The sequence below is a fragment of the Petromyzon marinus genome, chromosome 4 (genome assembly GCF_048934315.1).
Source record: "Petromyzon marinus isolate PM22_M1 ecotype Great Lakes invasive population chromosome 4, UKy_Petmar_22M1.pri1.0, whole genome shotgun sequence".
NCBI lineage: Eukaryota > Metazoa > Chordata > Hyperoartia > Petromyzontiformes > Petromyzontidae > Petromyzon > Petromyzon marinus.
The window spans coordinates 1,171,450-1,195,328 of NC_133670.1; the positions used below are offsets into that span (position 1 = coordinate 1,171,450).

The window sequence follows — 23,879 nt, forward strand, 5'->3', positions numbered from 1 at the left end:
ATTGTATTTGTAGTTTGTTGGACCGCATGTTACATGATGTCCGCTGTGTTTATGATTTTGCCTTGTAATGAAACATAGTGGCCACATGTTGTCATCACCTCATGCAGGCAGACAGGAAGCAGCAAATCAAGGCCTACTGCAGCAGTGCAGAATATCTAAAAACATTGAGCCCTTCCCTGGAAAACTGCTTTGCAGAATGCGCTATCCAAGCAGTTCATTACGTGTGTGAGGTAAGTTTGTAATGTATGTATGTATGATAAGTCCTCACTTAACGCATGGTGTTCATACAAGACGTTTTCGCGGTTCTTCCATTTTTTTGCACAACGCGAAACGCGCATCGTTATAATTCGGTTTATGAGTGGTCGATGATGAACTACTTTCTTGAGCTGCGAGGCTGAGCGGTACGGTAATACAGTAGGCAGAATGACAGAGTAATGTGGCAGCATACCCCTCAGTTATTTGTCCTATCATCTTACTGCGTGTACGGTCATCGTATCTCACCAAACTTTATGGCTACTACCTTATTATGGGGGAAATTATTTTCGCTTAATGCACTTTTCAAGAACGCATCTACCACGTTAAATGAGAGCAACATGTGGTGAGGTTCTCATACACTTTATCGACAATATGCTTGATTTGCTCTTACTCTTTGGTTTTTTCGGTAAAGTCACATAGAAACAATAAAAAATAAAATTATATTTGCATATGTTTGTTTCCATTGTCAAGAACAATGTGTTTTTTAAATTACCTTTGATGATGATGATTTGATGACGATGGAGATGGTGGTGCTGGTGAGGAATTCAGAAGGATGATAACGCACAGTTATCATTTTAGCACTCTGGGGAGCACGAGCCGCAACACTTTCCCGATTGCAATCGCGTTCTTTTTAATGAGCCTCACAGCCGACTCGTTTATACTAAAATGTATTTAAAGTAAAAATGTACAATAGCCAGTTCAGAGCGGGATTACTGCGAGTCTTGAGGACAAAGCGGGCAGCCGAGGGGGCATGCCTAATCTATGCAGTTTTAAATGTAAAACGCTGCCCGCACCTCCCCAGTGTAAGTGGTCTGGCACTACGTACACTCGTGAATACTGGAGTCTGGCGGGTCGCGAATAGGCAATTAGTATACATTTAAAATGAGCGAATATGCAAAACTTGTGAATCCGGAATTTGCGCATCGCGAGGGTTTACCATATTTATTTACGGTAATTAATAAAGAAATAGGTTTTCGTTGGCCAATATCATTATTTACGAAATGTGCTATTCACGAGCACCTCCGGAACGTATCCCTCATGATTACTAGGGAATACTGTATACATTGGAACTGTTTAGGATTTTGGATTATTACATCAGTGGTTTTCTCTCATGATGTTGTAATGGTTGGCACAAAGGACGTGCAATGCAGAGGTCATGGAGCGGCAGATAAAACAAATAGGCAAGTTTCTTAAATCACCTCCACCTCTCTCCATCGATAATGAGTACACCACAGTCGATCAGCAGGTCGTGTGTGTTGGGGTAAAGTGTGGGTAAGCCCAACTCTTCCAAGAGATCTAGCAAGCGTGGAAGAGTAGGCCAAATACCCTCTCGAGGGACTATAGAGCTCCCTAAAGTGAAGGCCCTTCTGCCAGCAGTGGCATGACCAAGCATTTGCAGTGAGTTTCAATACACATGACAGAAGTGTAGTTAATCCATAGGCTTTTATACAAAATTGATCTGACATTGTATCCTGGTAAATCAATGCATGACTAGAAGAAAATGAAGCTTACATTTAAGACAAATTACAAATGAGATGTTTTATGACAGTTACAAAAGTAATCAACCCTTACAGTGGTAATCTAAGTCCCACTAAAAATGGAGTAATGTAGGATTTATGTTAACTACCTTTGGTCAACTTATTCGAGTAGTAACGTTTCTTCCCACCAGTGTCTCAGCACCCCCGTGTTGACATGTGTACATTGGTTCAATGTTTGTCTGTTTCTTTAGGCAAAGGAAGAGGAGGAAATTCTCAGATATGTACAGACAAATGCAGAAAGGCTCGGTGGGCTCCTGTCCAGCATTTTGGAGAATTCTTGGCCTAAACATGAAGAAACATCCAATGAGGACATCGTCAAACACCTCCTGACGTGGCAAGCTTCGGCTACATTCCTGCAGATCTGGGGTAAAGCTGCACCATAGTTTCTTTATTGTTCAGCTTGTTTACCCAGGAAAGCCTCACTGAGTCTTGTGACTCTTTTTCAGATGATAGATATGAGCGCAAAATACTACAAATAAGCCACTACTAATAAATACAAAGTATAGAAGTATAATTTACACATTAATTCCTATCGATTTTTCAACACCAATTTCAAGCTTGGGCAAAGCAGCAAAACAACAAAACCAGTGCCAGACCACACCAAGACACACAGTCCCTCAGTTACATTGCACATTCAAATTTAACTCGGATGTACGGGTCAGGTTCAAATTTACAAATTACATTCACAAATTTGGCTGTATCTGGCACTAATCTTCTGCTTAATAATTTTCTAAAGGAAGATTTTAGATGTTAAGGAAGGTAATAAGCTTGTTCTAAAACGGTAAAGCCCTCACTTGCTCCTGGTCTTAAATAGAGCAGCAGGGTGACGTCATTATTTAACTCATTTCAGGTGCAGTAATTATATAATCGATTGGTAGTCAGTCAATGGTTATGATTACTAATCTACAACTCATTACTAATCATAACCATTGACTGACTACCAATCGATTATATAATTACTGCACCTGAAATGAGTTAAATGATGACGTCACCCTGCTGCTCTATTTAAGACCGAGAGCAAGTGAGGGCTTTACCATTCTGGCGAATTGCCTGATGATGCTGGATGTAATTACCAGCAAAACGTCGTATTCAAACTGTAAATGTTGTGGATTCACTCTTCAACACACCGGTGGGCTAAAGTAGTGAACTAATTGTCTTTTGTCAACGTGACACCTTTTTTTTGCTGATTGGCCATGTCGGGTGGTGGAGGGTTACGACACATTTATAAATAACGCGATCTAACCCAAAAATCTTTATGAATAATATTGGTCGCGAAAGCCTACGTGTTAAATTGTTCTAAAACGTTGGTGCTTCAGATATTACCAGTGAGTAACATGCGGGTAGTTTTTTAACTTTGGCAAATTTGGACCATGATGCCGGCACACAATGACCTACTGTTGCTAATGACACCACGGGGATTTGTAACATCCACTGTGGAACAGACAGCACTTGTTAATACACCTGCAGTGATATTCAGGGCAACTGCTATATTTGAACCGTGAGCCTCTGCAACAAGTGATAACCTAGGTTGTAAGAGCTGCACATTCATAAATGTACTTACTTACATTACGGTAGTTCCTGATGGGTTTTTGTGTCAAGTTTTGTGCATCATCTCCATTTTTCTCTTGTGCAGGAAGCAACACGAAGCTACATGAAACAATGACCGACCAAGCTCAAATAAACATTGGCATAGCTCAGTCTGTGCTTGACACACTAATTCATGAGCTCATTGATGGGTCTGTCATGTATAAGATCCTTCATCTGGCCATCAAGCACAAGGAAAAACTTTTGGAATGCTTCAATGCTATCAATAACAACGGTAAGGAATTTGAATGTCTCTTAACTATTTCCCTGTTACCACAAATTCAATCTGTACCTTGAAAAAATATCTAACTATGCAGGGGTCCGCATCATATTGATGACAATTACAGCTGCCCTGTAAATATAGTTATCGATGTACAAAATATTTATTTCATAATCAAGTGCATCGCCATTTGTCTCCAGACAATGGGGTAGGAGATCTGCGGGCACAGACATGAGTTTTCTTTAATAGGCCCCGAGTTCAAGCTTCTCACACTGCACAATTCAACTAGCAATGACCCCTATGGGTCTCTGGGCATCGTGTGGCTTCTATCCGATGTACAGTAAGTCCTCGTTTAATGCGGTAGATGCATTCCTGGAAAGTGCCGGTTTAAACAAAGAACATGTTATGTAATGTAATGATAAAGTTTGGCTAGATACAAATTACTACACACACGATGTGAGATGACGCAACAAATATCTGAGGGTACGCTGCCGCGTGACTATTATTCGGCGTACTGTATCACTGTACTGCTCAGCCTTGCAGCTCAAGCAGTTCACTGTCGACCGCTCAGGTACCACGTTATAATAGTGCACATTCTGCGTTTTAACAGACCTGTTCTGCACTATAACGGTGCACGTTCCGCGTTATAACGTTGCGTGTTCCACATTGTGCAAAGTGTTCCCTAATGGAAGAACCTCGTTAATGCAAAAAAAAACGCATTGTGTGAACACCGGGCATTAAGTAAGGACTTGCGGTATGGGCTCACAGTTGAAACCCCCAATGCAAATATGAACAAATAAAACATTTATTTATGCATTTCCATTGTTGGGCTAGACCAAGGGTTTCTAAGCTGTGGTAAGCTTACCCCTGGGGATATGCCTGACATCGCTAGGGGGTCGGCGGTGGTCACATTGGGTATGGTCACGTGGGGTTAATAAGCAGTATTATTGTATGTGTGTACATTAGCAATTCTGAAGGAACATACTTATTATTAAGTGTAAACTAAATGTCTTAGCTGTTACTTAATATGTAAATGTAACTATAACTATAATTGAGTGCTTTTTAAAAATAATTTAATGAAACCTAAACCCTGTATGCTGGTTGGGGTACACTTGTTGTTTATAGGTTTGGTAAAGATTATATAATATGAATTTTCGGGCCTCAATAAGAGTTTGATTAAAGTATCAAAATTGACAGTTTAACACAGGCTTTCGCGACCAATATTATTCATAATAAAGGTTTTTGGGTTAGATCGCGTTATTTATAAATGTGTCGTAACCCTCCACCACCCGACACGGCCAATCAGCAAAAAAAGTGTCACGTTGACAAAAGACAAATAATTCACTACTTTAGCCCACCGGTGTGTTGAAGAGTGAATCCACAACATTTACAGTTTGAGTACGACGTTTCGCTGGTAATTATATCCAGCATCATCGGGCAATTCGCCAGAATGGTAAAGCCCTCGCTTGCTCCCGGTTTTTAATAGAGCAGCAGGGTGACGTCATCATTTAACTCATTTCAGGTGCAGTAATTTGAGGCGGAGGGGGGGGGGTATTGTAATTATATAATCGATTAGTAATCAGTCAATGGTTATGATTAGTAATGAGTTGTAGATTAGTAATTAGTTGTAATGTGTGTTAGTGATTATATGCTATGTTAGTAATCCGTTAATTAGTATGTGTTTCCCCTATAAGGAATTGTAATGTGTATTATTTAATAATACGCTTCCAGGCCGCACTAAGCCTGTAGCTGTCAGAGCGATTAAAGTTATTTTTATTCCTCTCAATTTCAATGGATTCTCTAATTAGTCTTTTGCCAGTAATAATTAGTTTTACACAACACTTCAACGTTTTCAAAATCAATTGAGTGTCCTTGTTGACAAGCATGTTCTGCCACTGCCGACAGTTGTGTTTGAGATAATTTAATATTTCTCTGATTTTCTTTTAGTCTTACGCTGATGTTACGTCCCGTCTGTCCAATATAGCATCTGCCACATAAACAATTAATCCGATATACACCTTCTGTTGATAATTTAGGTAATGCGTCTTTAGTGCAAGATACTAGTTTTTGAATTTTGTGTACTGTACCAAATCTTGCTGTAATGTTTTGCTTTTGCAAAACACGGGCTAATTTGTCAGTTACTCCTGAGATATATGGAATTTTTATTGTTTAACAATCTGATCGCTTTCAGCAGTATTGCTTTGCGATCGTGATTTGGCATTCAGTGCTCTGTTAATTTGAGCATTACTGTAGCCATTCTGTCGTAGTGCGTCTTTAACGTGTTTGATCTCTCTCACTAGACTCTCACCATCTGACACTGTTTTAGCCCGATGTATGAGCGTCTTGATAAGAGAGGATTTCTGAGCTGGATGATGTGAATCTGCATTCAGATAGGCATCAGTGTGCGTTTGCTTTCTGTAAACGCTGTGTGTTATTTTTACCGTTTAGGCCATGTTCAAGCAAAATATCTAGGAATGGGAGTGTGTTATTCACCTCCATTTCCATGGTGAACTGGATGGCCGGGTTTTGTGCATTGAGATGATTTAGACAATCATTAAGTGTATCTTTACCATGTGGCCAGACAACCAAAGTGTCATCCACATATCTAAACCAAAACGATGGTTTTAATGTGCTCGAGGCAAGTGCTCTTATTTAAAAGTTTTCCATGTACAAATTTGCTATAGCAGGGGATAAAGGAGAGCCCATTGCTGCTCCTTCCTTTTGTTTAAAGAAATCCCCTCTCCATAAGAAGTAAGTGTTATTTAAACAATGGTCAGCAAGTTTCGGAATATCTTTTGGTAAACCGGTATTCTTTACTAGTGTATCAAGTAATTTCAGCGATTCATTCACTGGAACCTTAGTGAATAGAGAAATCACATCAAAACTTACCAGAATATCATCAGGAGTAAGTTTAATATAATTAATCACATTCACAAGATGTTCTGAATTTCTTATGAATGAAGATGTCCTACCGATGTAGGGCTGTATTTGTTTAGTTATATATTTTGCTAATTGATATGTGGCAGAGCCAATTGTACTGACTATGGGTCGTAATGGGATGCCGATTTTATGAATCTTTGGTAGCCCATAGAGTCTAGGTGGTTTTGAGGCCCTTGGCTTAATTTTGTATTGCTCATTCTTAGGGATTAATGAATTTGCAATTATTTCAGTGGTCTTACGTTCTAAAGTATTAGTTGGATCTCGTTTAATTGTAATGTAGATACTTTCATCTAGTAAATTTCTAATTTTATTATCATAATCGGCTCGTGACATCACCACAGTAGTGCGGCTTTTATCAGTTGCTAGGATTTGGATATCCTTATTTACACGCAGCTGTCTTAAGGCTTTGCCTCGTTAGAGCTAATATTTACTTTTGGAACTTTGCTATTCTCAATTATTTTGGCAACCTCATGTCTAGTCATCTCTGCCTCATTATGTGGAAGGAGTCTAACTGCTGATTCTACCTCAGCAATTATCTCATCCACTGGAATTGTGCGTGGGGTAATGGCAAAGTTAAGGCCTTTAGAAAGGACAGAGATCGTGTCACTGGTTAAAACAGTGTTAGTCAAGTTCATTACGGTTTTGTTTTTAAATTGTTCGTTTTTAGTAGGGATTTGTTTATTATGAAGTCTAGAAAATTTATTAATTTCAGCCGATTGTTGTGTTATGGTATCGATTATATTCCAATAATGCATAGATACACTATTGCTTATATCTAAGTGTAACTGCTTTAGCGATTCCGAAATGTAAGATAATTCACTCCTGTTGTGCTGCATTCTCTCTATTAATAATAATTCACTAGCTTTGTGTAGTATTTGGTTAGCTTTAGAAGACTTTATGTGATGTGTTATTTTAACTGCGTTTGGTATTACCTTTGAATCTCTGCACCTTTTGAGGAACGCCAGTGAAGATATCAATTTCATCCGCTAAATGCGGAGCTTCTCCAATTTTCTGGTTTTAAGAAAAGTATCCTCCCCATAGAGGTTAATCAGTTTAACACGTAGGCTTTCGCGACCAATATTATTCATAATAAAGGTTTTTGGGTTAGACGCGTTATTTATAAATGTGTCGTAACCCTCCACCACCCGACACGGCCAATCAGCAAAAAAAAGTGTCACGTTGACAAAAGACAAATAATTCACTACTTTAGCCCTCCGGTGTGTTGAAGAGTGAATCCACAACATTTACAGTTTGAGTACGACGTTTCGCTGGTAATTACATCCAGCATCATCGGGCAATTCGCCAGAATGGTAAAGCCCTCGCTTGCTCCCGGTTTTAAATAGAGCAGCAGGGTGACGTCATCATTTAACTCATTTCAGGTGCAGTGATTTGAGGTGGAGGGGGGGTATTGTAATTTTATAATCGATTAGTAATCAGTCAATGGTTATGATTAGTAATGAGTTGTAGATTAATAATTAGTTATAATGTGTGTTAGTGATTATATGCTATGTAAGTAATCCGTTAATTAGTATGTGTTTCCCCTATAAGGAATTGTAATGTGTATTATTTAATAATACGCTTCCAGGCCGCACTAAGCCTGTAGCTGTCAGAGCGATTAAAGTTATTTTTATTCCTCTCAATTTCAATGTAATTACCAGCGAAACGTCGTACTCAAACTGTAAATGTTGTGGATTCACTCTTCAACACACCGGTGGGCTAAAGTAGTGAATTATTTGTCTTTTGTCAACGTGACACTTTTTTTTTGCTGATTGGCCGTGTCGGGTGGTGGAAGGTTACGGCACATTTATAAATAGCGCGATCTAACCCAAAAACCTTTATTATGAATAATATTGGTTGCGAAAGCCTACGTGTTAAACTGACTAACCTCTATGGGGAGGTTACTTTTCTTAAAACCAGAAAATTGGAGAAGCTCCGCATTAAGCGGATGAAATTGATATCTTCACTGGGGTTCCTCAAAAGGTGCAGAGATTCAATGGTAATACCAAACGCAGTTAAAATAACACATCACATAAAGTCTTCTAAAGCTAACCAAATACTACACAAAGCTAGCGAATTATTATTAATAGGGAGAATACAGCACAACAAGAGTGAATTATCTTACATTTCGGAATCGCTAAAGCAGTTACACTTAGATATAAGCAATAGTGTATCTATGCATTATTGGAATATAATCGATACCATAACACAACAATTGGCTGATAATGTGTTTAATCTAACAAAAACTAACCAAATTAATAAATTTTCTAAACTTCATAATAAACAAATCCCTACTAAAACGAACAATTTAAAAACAAAACCGTAATGAACTTGACTAACACTGTTTTAACCAGTGACATGATCTCTGTCCTTTCTAAAGGCCTTAACTTTGCCATTACCCCACGCACAATTCCAGTGGATGAGATAATTGCTGAGGTAGAATCAGCAGTTAGACTCCTTCCACATAATGAGGCAGAGATGACTAGACATGAGGTTGCCAAAATAATTGAGAATAGCAAAGTTCCAAAAGTAAATATTAGCTCTAACGAGGCAAAGCCTTAAGACAGCTGCGTGTAAATAAGGATATCCAAATCCTAGCAACTGATAAAAGCCGCACTACTGTGGTGATGTCACGAGCCGATTATGATAATAAAATTAGAAATTTACTAGATGAAAGTATCTACATTACAATTAAACGAGATCCAACTAATACTTTAGAACGTAAGACCACTGAAATAATTGCAAATTCATTAATCCCTAAGAATGAGCAATACAAAATTAAGCCAAGGGCCTCAAAACCACCTAGACTCTATGGGCTACCAAAGATTCATAAAATCGGCATCCCATTACGACCCATAGTCAGTACAATTGGCTCTGCCACATATCAATTAGCAAAATATATAACTAAACAAATACAGCCCTACATCGGTAGGACATCTTCATTCATAAGAAATTCAGAACATCTTGTGAATGTGATTAATTATATTAAACTTACTCCTGATGATATTCTGGTAAGTTTTGATGTGATTTCTCTATTCACTAAGGTTCCAGTGAATGAATCGCTGAAATTACTTGATACACTAGTAAAGAATACCGGTTTACCAAAAGATATTCCGAAACTTGCTGACCATTGTTTAAATAACACTTACTTCTTATGGAGAGGGGATTTCTTTAAACAAAAGGAAGGAGCAGCAATGGGCTCTCCTTTATCCCCTGCTATAGCAAATTTGTACATGGAAAACTTTTAAATAAGAGCACTTGCCTCGAGCACATTAAAACCATCGTTTTGGTTTAGATATGTGGATGACACTTTGGTTGTCTGTCCACATGGTAAAGATACACTTAATGATTTTCTAAATCATCTCAATGCACAAAACCCGGCCATCCAGTTCACCATGGAAATGGAGGTGAATAACACACTCCCATTCCTAGATATTTTGCTTGGACATGGACTAAACGGTAAAAAAACACAGCGTTTACAGAAAGCAAACGCACACTGATGCCCATCTGAATGCAGATTCACATCATCATCCAGCTCAGAAATCCTCTCTTATCAAGACGCTCATACATCGGGCTAAAACAGTGTCAGATGGTGAGAGTCTAGTGAGAGAGATCAAACACGTTAAAGACGCACTACGACACAATGGCTACAATAATGCTCAAATTAACCGAGCACTGAATGCCAAATCACGATCGCAAATCAATACTGCTGAAAGCGATCAGATTGTTAAAACAATAAAAATTTCCATATATCTCAGGAGTAACTGACAAATTAGCCCGTGTTTTGCAAAAGCAAAACATTACAGTAAGATTTGATACAGTACACAAAATTCAAAAACTAGTATCTTGCACTAAAGACGCATTACCTAAATTATCAACAGAAGGTATATATCGGATTAATTGTTTATGTGGCAGATGCTATATTGGACAGAGAGGACGTAACATCAGCGTAAGACTAAAAGAACATCAGAGAAATATTAAATTATCTCAAACACAACTGTCGGCAGTGGCAGAACATGCTTGTCAACAAGGACACTCAATTGATTTTGATAACGTTGAATTGTTGTGTAAAACTAATTATTACTGGCAAAGACTAATTAGAGAATCCATTGAAAATGAGAGGAATAAAAATAACTTTAATCGCTCTGACAGCTACAGGCTTAGTGCGGCCTGGAAGCGTATTATTAAATAATACACATTACAATTCCTTATAGGGGAAACACATACTAATTAACGGATTACTTACATAGCATATAATCACTAACACACATTACAACTAATTACTAATCTACAACTCATTACTAATCATAACCATTGACTGATTACTAATCGATTATATAATTACAATACCCCCCCCCCCCTCCGCCTCAAATCACTGCACCTGAAATGAGTTAAATTATGACGTCACCCTGCTGCTCTATTTAAAACCGGGAGCAAGCGAGGGCTTTACCATTCTGGCGAATTGCCCGATGATGCTGGATGTAATTACCAGCGAAACGTCGTACTCAAACTATAAATGTTGTGGATTCACTCTTCAACACACCGGTGGGCTAAAGTAGTGAATTATTTGTCTTTTGTCAACTAACCCAAAAACCTTTATTATGAATCAAAATTGACATTGAACTGGATCCCATGTTCCAGTGATTTTCTTGGTTTTTGAAAATTAAATAATATTTTGTTTTGCTTTGCAGCTTCCAAGACAACAAAGGTCACTCGGACAGACCTTGAGACGGTGTTGGGCTGGCGGCAAAGTGAGATTGACGAATTTAAATTTCAGAGAATCCTCGTGAATGAGCTGCTGTCGAGATGTGAGATTGTCAAGAACAACATGAATGGTGGGCTATGCAGGAAACTTTTTTTTTGATGTTTAAATATTTATATTTCAGAGGTGTTGACAATCCATTTGCATTTCCAGGTCCAAGCTTTAGAAAATTCACATTGGTTCAGTCATTGTTCTTTAGTCAGTGATTAGCTATTACGGTTTTTTGGTTTCATGGCCAATTTATTGAGATATGATGCTGCCGCGGAAGAATACATGGTGTCGTCTTGTCTCCCAAGCGGCCCATTGTGAGTCCCAGGCCACGCGGTGTTCACAACCGCCAGTGAGGAGGCAGTGGGGTTCAGCGACATTATTTTTCTTCCTCTAGTGTACAGTACTATACATAGATGCGTGTACATATAATATTGTACACTATGTACTTTTTTAGCATTCTATACATTTACTGTGCAAGTTATATTTAACATTGTAAAATATATTTATCATACTTTACATTCAAAATACTTCCTGCTTAATGTTTAAGTTGATGTAGGGTAACATAAATCAAAAGGAAGGGTTGGTGTCATATTACAAACCGTGAACCAAGCCATAATTTTCCCATTTGCTTGAGTTTGCAGGTTACGGATTTGCCGATTGCAGTCGTTTTCAAGAACGTAACCCACGTGATGGGCAAGGGTTTGCTGTACAATGTGTATAAGGTTCAGTAAAAGTGTCAATTCCACTTAAAATTATAAATATATTACGAATATATAATTTGAAGAAGAGGGACTATAATAGGCTTGTAGAGGTAATGGAGATAATTGCACAACATTTGATCAAAAGTAAACTATCTTACAAAATACGTAATGAGAGTGTTTTTCTTTTATAAACAGATGACTATAAAAATCTACAAAATAATTATGAAGAGAGTCTAAAAGCTGATTCAAAACCTGTCAAAACCCTGTGGCTTGCCAGAGTATTGGGCAAAGAAGAGATGTTGGGGCAATCGTTACTTTTTCTCGAGACGGAACAACAGGAAATGGCCAAGCAACTTCTCAAACTGAAGGGATCTTTTATTTTTTCTGAATCGTGGAAGAACCAGATGAGACACATGACAGAATCCAGGAAGCTTTACAGATCGTCAGCCTTTTCTCTAGCTCGTGTGTTTGAAGAAATATGGAAACCAGCTTATGGCAGCCTTGAGACGCTCTACAATGATGTAAAACATGGCACAATCAGCCTTGGTGAAGTTCACAAAAAATTCAGAAACAACAGTGAAGAATCCTTAAAGAAAGAGTTTTATATTATTGCCCCTGCATTGGACGGGCCTGACTGCTCAAAGCAAGATATGGCTGTCTGGATAGAAGAGAGACTTACCCAGATATGCCACTACAGGCAAATCAGCGAGGCTGCTAGATCAGCAAAAGCCGTCTCAGAAATAGTGGACTGCCTTGGACTGACGGGAGATTTTCGGCTTCTCAGAGAGTTGTCACATCACGTAAGTAACCATGAATATTTCAAAGTCCATCATATGCATCCGGTTGAAAGTGTACTGTGGCTGGTTAATATATTTAATAAAAGGACACTCAAGTTGAGAGAGGTCTGGTCCAGATTAAGGCTGGATTTGTTTTGATTGCATGTGATCTGAATGATCGTTTGGAGGGAAAGCAATGGGATAATTTGGTGTGGATCATATATGAATCATGTAAGAAAACTAATCTATTAAGGAGCGCAGAGTGCAATTAATTTCACTTTCACTTTTAACCACCGAAAATATTATCTTTATGATTGCTTATGAAAGGTAGCATCACTGCGGCTACATTATTAACGGTCAGTAATATTAATTTAAAAACTAACATTTTCTCGACAGTTTGTTCAGATATAATCTGATCAGATGATAAGGAAATCAGCATATGATCTGAATACGATTCATCTCATCCAATCCCCACGATCTATTCGACCCAACCTGATTGGGACCGATGACATTTCCCATCCGATCCAATCTCTTTTCAATGTGTTCTAACATCTGTACAAAACAATCTATGTGTACCTGATTTTACACTTATGTAGTGTCAGTGATTCGGAGATGAGGTTTGTAGGAGGCACCTTCTTTTATTTAGAACATTCACAGTCTCACCTGCACACTCTCCACAGTTGCTTAGCCTAGCCTATAAACAACACTCGCCGTCTAACACTGACGGCGCTGATTGAGACGGCCAACAACTATCTGGCAGCGCAATATCAAGCGAAGACGGCAGCGACGACGATGAGACAACATCAACGACGAGACGAATCCAATCCCAGAACTGGCAGCCTTGAGCTCCCGCTCTCACCTCCTTTTATGCTACCAGCGCGGCCTGGCACCGCCCTGCCCACGCCTCCCTTCTCGAACCCACTAGCAGGTTCCAGGGGCTTCCAGACGGGGTCCTCCTCCGTGACCCTTGCCCCAGTTCCTCCACCCTGCCAACACACCCGTGCACACGCTCACCGGCGTGTGTACTGTCTGTCCACCACAGTTGCCACTGTCCACCAGCTGGCGCTTTTACACTACACTTATTTTAACAATCCTTCTTCAAAGCATCATTACTTATCCGAGTTGTCATTCATAAAAACGTATGACAATATTGATTCCATGGTAAAGTAACTTATATAGGAAAATAAATAATATATCACGACGTTTCGATCGCAACAACAAGCAATCGTCTTCAGGTGCGAGAGAGAAGCATGCCAGCGTGACGAGGCATTATATAGATCTGAGAGGGGAGAGGGAGGGGAAGCCATAAAACCAAGGTTTTGCATGGGGGTGAAATTCAAAGAGGGCTTAGGTGAGAGAGATAACAGGAAAAGGAAGCTCAGATATCAGACTTAACAAAATTTAGAAATGTAATGCAACTCAGAGAGTCGGCTAACACAACAGTTAACACTTTACCTGGTTGATCACGTCCTTCCAAAGATTGCTAAATTTTGCATCCATCTTCTCGGTTGAAGTTATGTCTGAGTTGTGTGGAAATCCTCCCCTTAGAGGCGGTTCAATCTTGATTTGAAGCGTTTGTGACTGCAGGAATTCATACACACACAAAGAGAGACGCACACACAACAACATCACAGCCAGTTATAGTCTGCTACAAAAAACGAGAGCCACCGCCACATCGAGAGAAAGGGGCAACGTTGACTTTGTTAGTGAGACATTTAGTTCGTTAATGTAAAGACATTTAACTTGGTAATGGAAATTGGTAATGTAACTCGGAGAGTTGGAAATAACTGCTTACAATGGCAGGTAGGAAGGAAACATCGACAACCAGTTAGGTAAGGTACTTGGTTAATAACGTCCTTCCAATGATTGCTCAATTTGTATCCATCTTCTTGGTTTGTGTGTCTGTGTTTATATATCTGGATAGCTTCATGAACAAATCTTTAATGGTAGCCCGAAGGTTTGCAGAGTACTTTGGTCTCGGAAAAAAACAATGTCGTGTGAGCCAACAGTGTTCCAGCAGTGATCAGTCACAACATAGGTATTGGTTCTGCCGTGTTTCAAATCTGCCTTGTGTTCGCGAACACGGTCCGAGACATGTCGTTTCGTTTCCCCAATGTAATTGCTACTGCAGACACAACTTAGTTTGTAGACACCAAGGTATTGCATGTCAGAAAATGTATGCTAATATGGTCTGCATGCAATGATGATTGTTGTTAAATTGAGAAAGGGACCTTGGCTATCTATTTCCATTATTATCTTAAGATAACAGAGATTTCCATATATGCTTTGCACATCATAACTGCATAACTTTACGTAGAGTAAACTAAAAGTATAATTTGGTTTAGATCTTGGGAAATTATAAGCAATGTATATTTTTTTTTTCCTGATGTCTATCAATGTATGGTATGTTCACAAACTATGTCTTGCAGGATCAGGAGACATTCAGAAGAAATCCTCTCAATTCCATAAATGATGATCTTGTTAAAACGAAAGACATTCTAAAAGGACTCAATAATAATTTACAGCAAAGCTCGGATGCTTTCTGCAAATGCAGTGAAAAACTATTTATAGCATGGATCAAAGAGACTGTAAAGAGTAAGTTCAGAACACAATAAACAATCCTTGAATAGACTAAGAGGCACCAATTTTGGGGAACAAATATATATTTTATACTCGTATAGAAAATACTCTTTTGAGCTGCATTGAGATCTACAGGTTTGTCCAGATGTCTTGTGACCCCCAATTAATTGACCCCTAAATGTGTTGTGCCTTGCATATTCGTTTCTGTTTTAAACAAACCTTACTGTTTTGATTTAAAACTTTCGCGACTGCAGGGATTCATATTCTTGGTTCTTTCGGTAAAGTCGCGTAGAAGGGAAACAATAAAATAATAAAAATATAAAACAATAAAATTATCATGACGTTTCGACTGCAACACAAGCAATCATCATCAGGTGTGAAAACCACAGCAAGAAAATTTGAAAAAAGTGGCGGTTTTTTTAACGTTAGCACCACGGAGAGCGATTTGGCAGTTATTCAGATGGACGAGTCCATCTATGTTTGGAAAAGAGGAGGGGGGAGACGAAAATAATGGATGCGATCTGAAAGCCACCGTAAGCATGAACAATCAATTAACACCCTAAATGGTTTATCAAATCCTTCCAATGATTGCTAAGCCAGAATCCATCTTCTCAGTTGAAATTGTCTCTGTGTTTGTATATGTGGATAGCCTCATGAACGAATCTCCCATGGTAGCCAGATGGCTTGCAAATAACCTCTGTCTTGGAGAAGTCAATGTCATGTGAGCCTACTGAATTATAACAGTGATCGGCCACGGCCGAGGTGTTGGTCCTACCGTGTTTTAGGTCTGCTTTGTGTTCACGAATGCGGTCTGAGACATGTCGTTTGGTTTCTCCAATGTAACTACTACCACAGAGGCAACTTAGTTTGTAGACGCCAGGGTACTGTATGTCCGGAATCACATCTTTTACAGACGGAACCAGATCACGGATTTATGTAATGTGTTGAATCGGACCTGGATTTTGTGTTTATACAAGATTTTGGAGATCTTTTTTGTGATCCCCGCAATGTAGGCTAAAGTGATGGTTTTGAAAGGCTCCTCAAGAGAGTCCTTCTTCATGGTTGGAGTGATAGCTTTGCCGATTGTGTAGTCAGAGTAACCATTAGCCTTAAGAGCTTGGTGTACGTGCTTGAGTTCACTGGCTATGTGTTCCTGGTCGGATATGCATTGGGCTCTATGGTGCAGAGTCTTGATGAGGGAATTCTTCTGGGATGGATGGTGGTGGGAATCCGGTTTCAGGTAGGCATCCGTATGGGTAGCTTTCCTGTAGACAGAGTGGCTCATTGAACCATCAGGTCTCTTTTTTATTAGGACATCCAAAAAAGGTAGCTTGCCATCTTATGGAAGAGGTACGTGGATGACACTTTTGTCATCTGGCCACATGGCCAGCCCAATCTAGACCAATTCCTCGACCACATCAATTCCATACACCCAGCCATCAGATTTACCATGGAAGTCGAAAAAGATGGCAAGCTGCCTTTTTTGGATGTCCTAATAAAAAAGAGACCTGATGGTTCAATGAGCCATTGTCTACAGGGAAGCTACCCATACGGATGCTTACCTGAAACCGGATTCCCACCACCATCAATCCCAGAAGAATTCCCTCATCAAGACTCCAGGTCCGATTCAACACATTACATAAAATCCGTGATCTGGTTCCGTCTGTAAAAGATGTGATTCCGGACATACAGTACCCTGGAGTCTACAAACTAAGTTGCCTCTGTGGTAGTAGTTACATTGGAGAAACCAAACGACATGTCTCGGACCGCATTCGTGAACACACAGTAGACCTAAAACACAGTAGGAACAACACCTCGGCCGTGGCAGATCACTCTTATAATTCAGTAGGCTCACATGACATTGACTTCTCCAAGACAGAGGTTCTTTGCAAGCCATCTGGCTACCATGCGAGATTCGTTCATGAGGCTATCCACATATACAAGCACAGAGACAATTTCAACCAAGAAGATGGATTCTGGCTTAGCAATCATTGGAAGGATTTGATAAACCATTTCGGGTCTTAATTGATTGTTTACGCTTACGGTGGCTTTCAGACCGCATCCATTATTTTCGTCTCCCCCCTCCTCTTTTCCGAACATAGATGGACTCGTCCATCTGAATAACTGACAAATCACTCTCCGTGGTGCTAACGTTAAAAAAACCGCCACTTTTTTCAAATTTTCTTGCTGTGGTTTTCACACCTGATGATGATTGCTTCTGTTGCAGTCAACGTTGTGAGAATTTTATTGTTTTATATATATTATTTTATTGTTTCCCTTCAACGTTACTTTACCGAAAGAACCAAGAATATGAACCACTGCAGTCACGAAAGCTTTAAATCAAAATATAACCTTTACTGTATTTTTTGTAAGTTTTAGAGAATTAAATTGGGGCCACAATACATCGGGACCACCCTCAAATAGGAATAAAGCCAATGCATGAATTTCCAAAATAAAACAACGTTTTCCTTTTGTAATTGTGCAGATGGTATTTGCTGAACATTTATTCTAAATATTAACTTTGCAGATGTTAAGGAATTGAAAGTCTTTGTTGACTTGGCTTCCATTTCGGCTGGTGAAAATGACATGGACATTGACAAGGTGAAGATCTTCCACGATGCTGTGCTGGGTTATGCACCCTTGCTGTACGAACTTGAGGCAGATGTGGGCATTGACGAACTCCTGCAGGCCCTCCAGCAGCTGCAGGCCACGATGGATACCGATTGCAATATTCCCCGAAAGCTGGTGAGTCTAAACTTTCTTTACGTGTTGCATTATAAGTTACGTGATATTTAAACCCCACAATCTCTGTATTTATCTTGTGTTACAATTCTAACAGATGAGATGCAGGGTACTGTACTTCAATATATATTTTTTTATCAGCCCCTCCTTATAGCGCTGTGCCCGGCATTTAATCAAACCTCAAACAAGGAAGAAACATGTTGCGTATGCATGGTTTCGTTAATGATTTCCAACATGACTTTACATTTGGAATTATTGCACTGTTATTAAGGTGTATTACTTTTTGTGCTATGGTTCATAAACAGCCATGCATTAAAAATATAGAATATAAACTGAAACGTACCCAAGGAAGCATGAGGAGATGCTCTCTTGGAATTATATTGAGAAACAGTTAGTAAGACGTGGATTAGAGAATATACTCAGGTTAGAGACATTCAAAACTGTTCATCAAAGTGAGTGGGGCTTGGGCTTGACACATCACAACAAGGGATGATGGCCGCTGGTTAAGAATTACTGAGTGGCAGCCAAGGCAGACATCCACCGAAGAGATGGATGGATTTAATTAGCTTGTGTCTAGATGCTTGGTGGATTGTTTCATAGCAGACTGTGGGGAATGATGAAGGCCTGGGGTGGCATTTATACAGCAGTGGATTGATCAAGGCTGATAATGATGAATAATGTTTCATCTGACTGACAATAGGTGACGTCACATGGTACATGACGTCACACGGCAAGCAGGTGTCTCTAGGGGAGCGGGAAACAGCAACAACAGGCAAATGTTGGCCATCACGGGATTGGCTCAAATGTAATAATATCATGGTACAGATATTCCTCCTTTTAATCTGTAATGCACACATCCCACTGATTAACAGCTTTGTGCAATGCATCTGCATTTTGGCTGTAACTATTATTACCCTTGTTTTCCCAAGAAAGCCTCACTGAGCCTCATGACCTTTTCAGGAGGGTCCTTCCAAGTTTTTACAATAGGGGGGGTGATGGTTTCTGCGTGTAATCCCAATTGAATAAGTAGCAGATATTTTGGAAAATTTGGCCAATGGCACTAGCACACAATGGCCTCCTCGTTTCGACTGACATCAGGGAATCTTTCATGTCTGTGGTCAAGCAGCCGGTGAATATGTTAAGGTTAATACACCTGTAATAATAACCAGGAAAGCCTGCCGGATTCGAACCTTGAAGCTCTGCAACAAGTGGATGAGCACGAACGTGGCACTGCTAGGCCATGTCCCTACCCCTAATGTCAGTACTACATTTAGAACATACGTATATTTTTAAACCCACCGTTTAGAAAAAAGTTTAATATGTGAAAGAGCACTTGTAAAATGATAAGTGCTTTTTAATGGTGTTCTTCCTGAGAGGTTTTTCGGTTAGATCAATTCGAGCACGACGTTTCGCCAGCATCATCAGGTGATAACTGTCGCCTGATGATGCTAGTTGTAATTCCTGGCGAAACGTCGTACTCCAATTGTAAAATTTGTGGGTTTACTCTCCAACACATTGGTGGGCTGTACTAGTAATGAATTGGCATATTTTGTTTCCGTGACAAACCTGACTAATTGGCTGTGTCGATTGGTGATGGCTTTAACGACACATTTATATTTACGCGATCTCACCCAAACACCTCTATTACGGATAATATTTGGTCGCGAAAGCCTGCGTGTTAAACTGGTGTTCTTCCTGCTTTGCAGATTGATTCTTGTGCAAATAAAGAGTGGCTGCAAGCTGTCCATGAGGCCCATGGTTCAGTGGAGAGGTCATCCTTTGTGCAGGCGAAAACCATCAACCAGAAGGGCATCTTTCACATTGAACACTGTTCTGAGCAGGGGAAGGTACCCTATTCATTTCATAAACCTCATTTTCATCTTCATGGGTGCAGTGGGAAATGCTCTCACAATGTTTAACACGTATATAAACCCTCTTAACTCCGGCATCTCTTCCACTTCAGTAAAAAAATATATTGCTGTGGTTGTCACACCTGATGATGATTGCTTGTGTTGCAATCGAAACGTCTTGATTTATTTATTTCTATATTTTTCACCTACATGACTTTACCGAAAGAACCAAAGAGTACTGATAATGTGTTTAAGGAACTAAATACACAGACATTATCCCTCCCTCAATGCTGCTGAACTGAGCCATATATAAAAGAGCACCATTGCCGATAGGTATCTGCCAGTTCAGCACTGGTTTAAACAAGGCTGACTGCTGATGAGATACCGTACAAAAACTGGCCCAGAGTTTGTTTCTGTTGAACCAATGCCACTGAAATTGGGATGTTCTAAACAAATACTTAAAATGTTTTATGTAAAGGACAGGTATTTAAAGGAGATGTTCTCCTTATTGATTTTGTTTCTGATGTTTTTCACATTTATCCTAATGGTTATATTTGTTTCATGATCAAAACGTAAGAATTAAATAACAGTTGTGTCAAAAATAGGTAGAAAGTTTGAAGGTTACATGACAAAATACTTCTTTAGCGGAAAAGTTACATTTAAGTTGCAACTTGTGTAAATACATTTAATGTTAATAATGTACTGAAAGTTTAATTATATTGGACTTATCACTGTGTGTCGTCGTATACCACTGGTTGCTATATGGGAGAATGGGTAATTATTCTGTTTATATCTGTACAGATGTCACGGGAATTTTGCTGAGTAACTGAACTCTAATGCTACATTTTGTTGATTCAAGGGGTGACATACAATAGACGCTTCAAAATATTGATTATCGTAACGTTTTCCCGTGAACATATTTCACTGTTGCATTATATTTCCCCACAGCTTACACTGAAGTCCATAGTCAGGCTGAAATGTGTCCAGGACAACGAATGCAACCATGATGAGAAAGATGGGAAAGGCAGTGATAGGGAACAGGATGAGGTGATGAGGACGTACAGCCTCGAGAACCTGGAGGAACTTCAGAACAAGCTGATGCTCATTGCTGGCAAGGCAGAGCAAGGCAAGGAGGAGGTGGACCGCTTCCTCGAGGTAAAGATCTCACGCTCAGCGTGAACCATGCTGAAGCATGACAAGTCCTCGATTAACTCGTGTTCACACTATGCCTTTTTGCAATAATGCGGTTCCTCCATTAGGGAACACTTTTCGCACAACGCGGAACGCGCACTGTTGTAATGCGGAACGCGCTCCGTTATAATACGCAACGCGCACCGTTATAATGCGGTTTCTGAATGATGGACGACAATCTACTTTCTTAAACTGCGTGGCTGAGTGGTACGATACGGTATGCGGATCGATACAGTAATACGGCCGCGTACCCTCAGTTATTAATCCTGTGATCTCACTGCGTGTGCATGGTACATCATATCTCGCCAAACTTGGCGTTACATTATTTGGGAAATTTTTTCGCTAAATGCATTTTTCACTTAACGCGGGACTTTTCAGGAACGTATCTACAGCGTTACATGAGGACTTACTGTAATAATTTGACGCAACTTTTATTGTCGTTTGCCCCTATTCACAATTTTTTAATCATTTTCTCCATTCTGTTAACTCTTGGATGAAAGCCTTCCCATGTCATTGACATCTCTCAAAATACTGTGATGCCAGAAACCATCTCGCTTCTGCTTATGTGCTGATCTCATCACTCCATCTCTGTGGTGGTCATCTTCTCGGGAGTGTTCCTTCCTTGGGTTGCCAATCCTTAACCAGTCTTGTCCATCAGCTATAATTCTTTATCACGATGTGTTCTGCCCAAGCCCACTTACTTTTCTTAACAGTTAATAGGATGTGTACAATTTGTGTTTGTTCTCATATCCATTGGTTTCTCTGTCTCTCAGTGTAATTCCCAGCGTGCATTTCCCTGTGATTATTTATTTACTTTTAATATTCTTTGCATATTTTTGCCAGTACATGTGTCTGAACCATGTCAGACAGGTATTATGCATCGGTTGAAAAAAATGTTCTTTAGGCACAATGGTATTTTGCATTTCATTATAAAATTTAATTTTCCAAAAGCACTCCACCCTGATCTTGCTCTTTATTTCATAATTCTGATCCTGGTCTGCCTTCACCAAACTGGGAACAAGTGGAGGGACTATAGTATTGGGGGAATGTGGTCAAATTTAAAGGGTTCAGGTGAAAATGCATTATGGTTTAATGTTAAATAAGTACAATATTATTAAACAGACTTATGCAGATTTTACGGAATTCTTAACTGCAAATTTGCCTCATGAACTGTTCATTCTGTTTTTTTGTCTGCAGTTGTTTGATGGCGTCACTCGCCTGGGCAAGGCATACATTCAACTGTACAATGCTGGAAATGTGTTGTTTAGAGGTTGGAACGCCCTGGTATATTGCGATCCAAATCGGAAAGTTAGTGTGGACGTGGACTTCCCAGCACTGGGTCTAAATGTGCAAGGATTCCGTCCGGTGATTGGTGAGCTGAAGGAGCTATGTAGGGGGATGGAGGGCTGTCTGGATCAGTGGCAGCAGTATACAAACAAGAAGAGGACAGAGTTCAGCCACCTAAACTGGTACACATCAGAGCAACTGGTTTCACTTTGCTCCAAGCTTGCTGATTTACTCAAGACACAGCAGTCGGACCCACAAAGTCTCGCCATGCTCTCCTTCATCAAGTCAGGGTGCACGGGTGACCATGTAACTCGTGCATTAAAGAGAGCGATTGACTTAATCCGCAAGAAAGAAAGTGAACAAACAGAGACAACTCTCACCCAGCCACCATCAGAAGAAGTCATTGAGGAAAACACCCGAAAGGAGGAAAGCATGAAGGATAAAGCTGAACAGATTAAACAGTTATTGCAGAATCTCACGGAGCAAGGGATACCTGAGGAACATGCAAAAGCAGCGATCCAGTACTGTGGAGCAGTAGATGAGCATGTGCTGCTTGATTTCGTATTTGCCAATTCGATGGATGATAATTCTACTGTCAACAGACTCTGTCAGGAATTTGATGATGCTTGGCATAATCCACAGCTGCGTCACGCATCACTGAACGATGTTCCCCACCCATCAGTTTATGATGTGGATGTGAAGTTCTCAACATTGAAGCGCAAAACCCAAGAGGAGTTTGAGCAAATGCTTGACTGGAAATCTGTGGGATGTGAGCAGAAAGTCAAACTTATTTGGAATATCTATGAAAAAAACCTGTCCAACTTGATATGTGAAGAGTATTTGAGTTTAGATATTTTAGGGACAGCACTTGACTTTCTCATGGAAATGGAAACAACGAGGATCCAAAGGGAAATTCCACAAGGATTCCTGAAAGGAAAACCAAATCTCATTGTTTGCCCAGAAGCTGAGATATACACTCGCATTCTTCACTTCTACATTGTTTCCAAGAATCAGCCACTTCCAAGTTATGATGAAGTCCTAATCTGCTCACCAGAAACAATGGCGGAGGAATGCGAGATATTCTTGAGGAGAGTAATGACAAAGGACGCACACAATAGCAAGATATATTGCCTAGCAAATGCAGACCAGCTCACCTATGAGGTTGCTGCCAAGTTCCTGGCCTGCTTCAATAGTTTGGAAAACACGGCCGACTACAAGTTGGCTATATTTTGTAGCTCTGAGCGAGAACACAGCCACCTTCCCACAACATTTGACAGCTTCAGGATCAGCACCACTCTGTCATTCACAGACAGCGATTTAAAAGATTATCTTAAGTCTCATTGTATTGTTCCGCAAGGGACAGCTAGTGTGTTTCCAGATAGGCGCAACATCAGCCTGGTGACATCCAAGCGTGCTGGAGTAGGTAAGGCTTTAATTGACCTGAGCTCGTACTGTTATATTTTAC

General features: G+C 39.9%; 1 protein-coding gene across 3 annotated transcripts in view; it reads left to right on the plus strand.

Annotated features, from left to right (window-relative positions):
• The window catches only part of LOC116938848 (E3 ubiquitin-protein ligase rnf213-alpha), a 142,301-nt gene that overhangs the window by 52,340 nt on the left and 66,082 nt on the right, over positions 1-23,879 (plus strand). For 2 of the 3 annotated variants that reach the window (XM_076054374.1, XM_032946566.2), the window contains exons 22-31: positions 108-230; positions 1,985-2,159; positions 3,427-3,612; positions 11,226-11,369; positions 12,184-12,788; positions 15,194-15,359; positions 17,872-18,089; positions 19,793-19,933; positions 20,885-21,091; positions 22,325-23,837. In XM_076054374.1, the coding sequence (XP_075910489.1) occupies positions 108-230; positions 1,985-2,159; positions 3,427-3,612; positions 11,226-11,369; positions 12,184-12,788; positions 15,194-15,359; positions 17,872-18,089; positions 19,793-19,933; positions 20,885-21,091; positions 22,325-23,837 (3,478 nt within the window). Of the gene's footprint in view, positions 1-78; positions 231-1,984; positions 2,160-3,426; positions 3,613-11,225; positions 11,370-12,183; positions 12,789-15,193; positions 15,360-17,871; positions 18,090-19,792; positions 19,934-20,884; positions 21,092-22,324; positions 23,838-23,879 lie in introns of all 3 variants that reach the window. The other variant, XM_076054379.1, reaches the window with a different exon arrangement.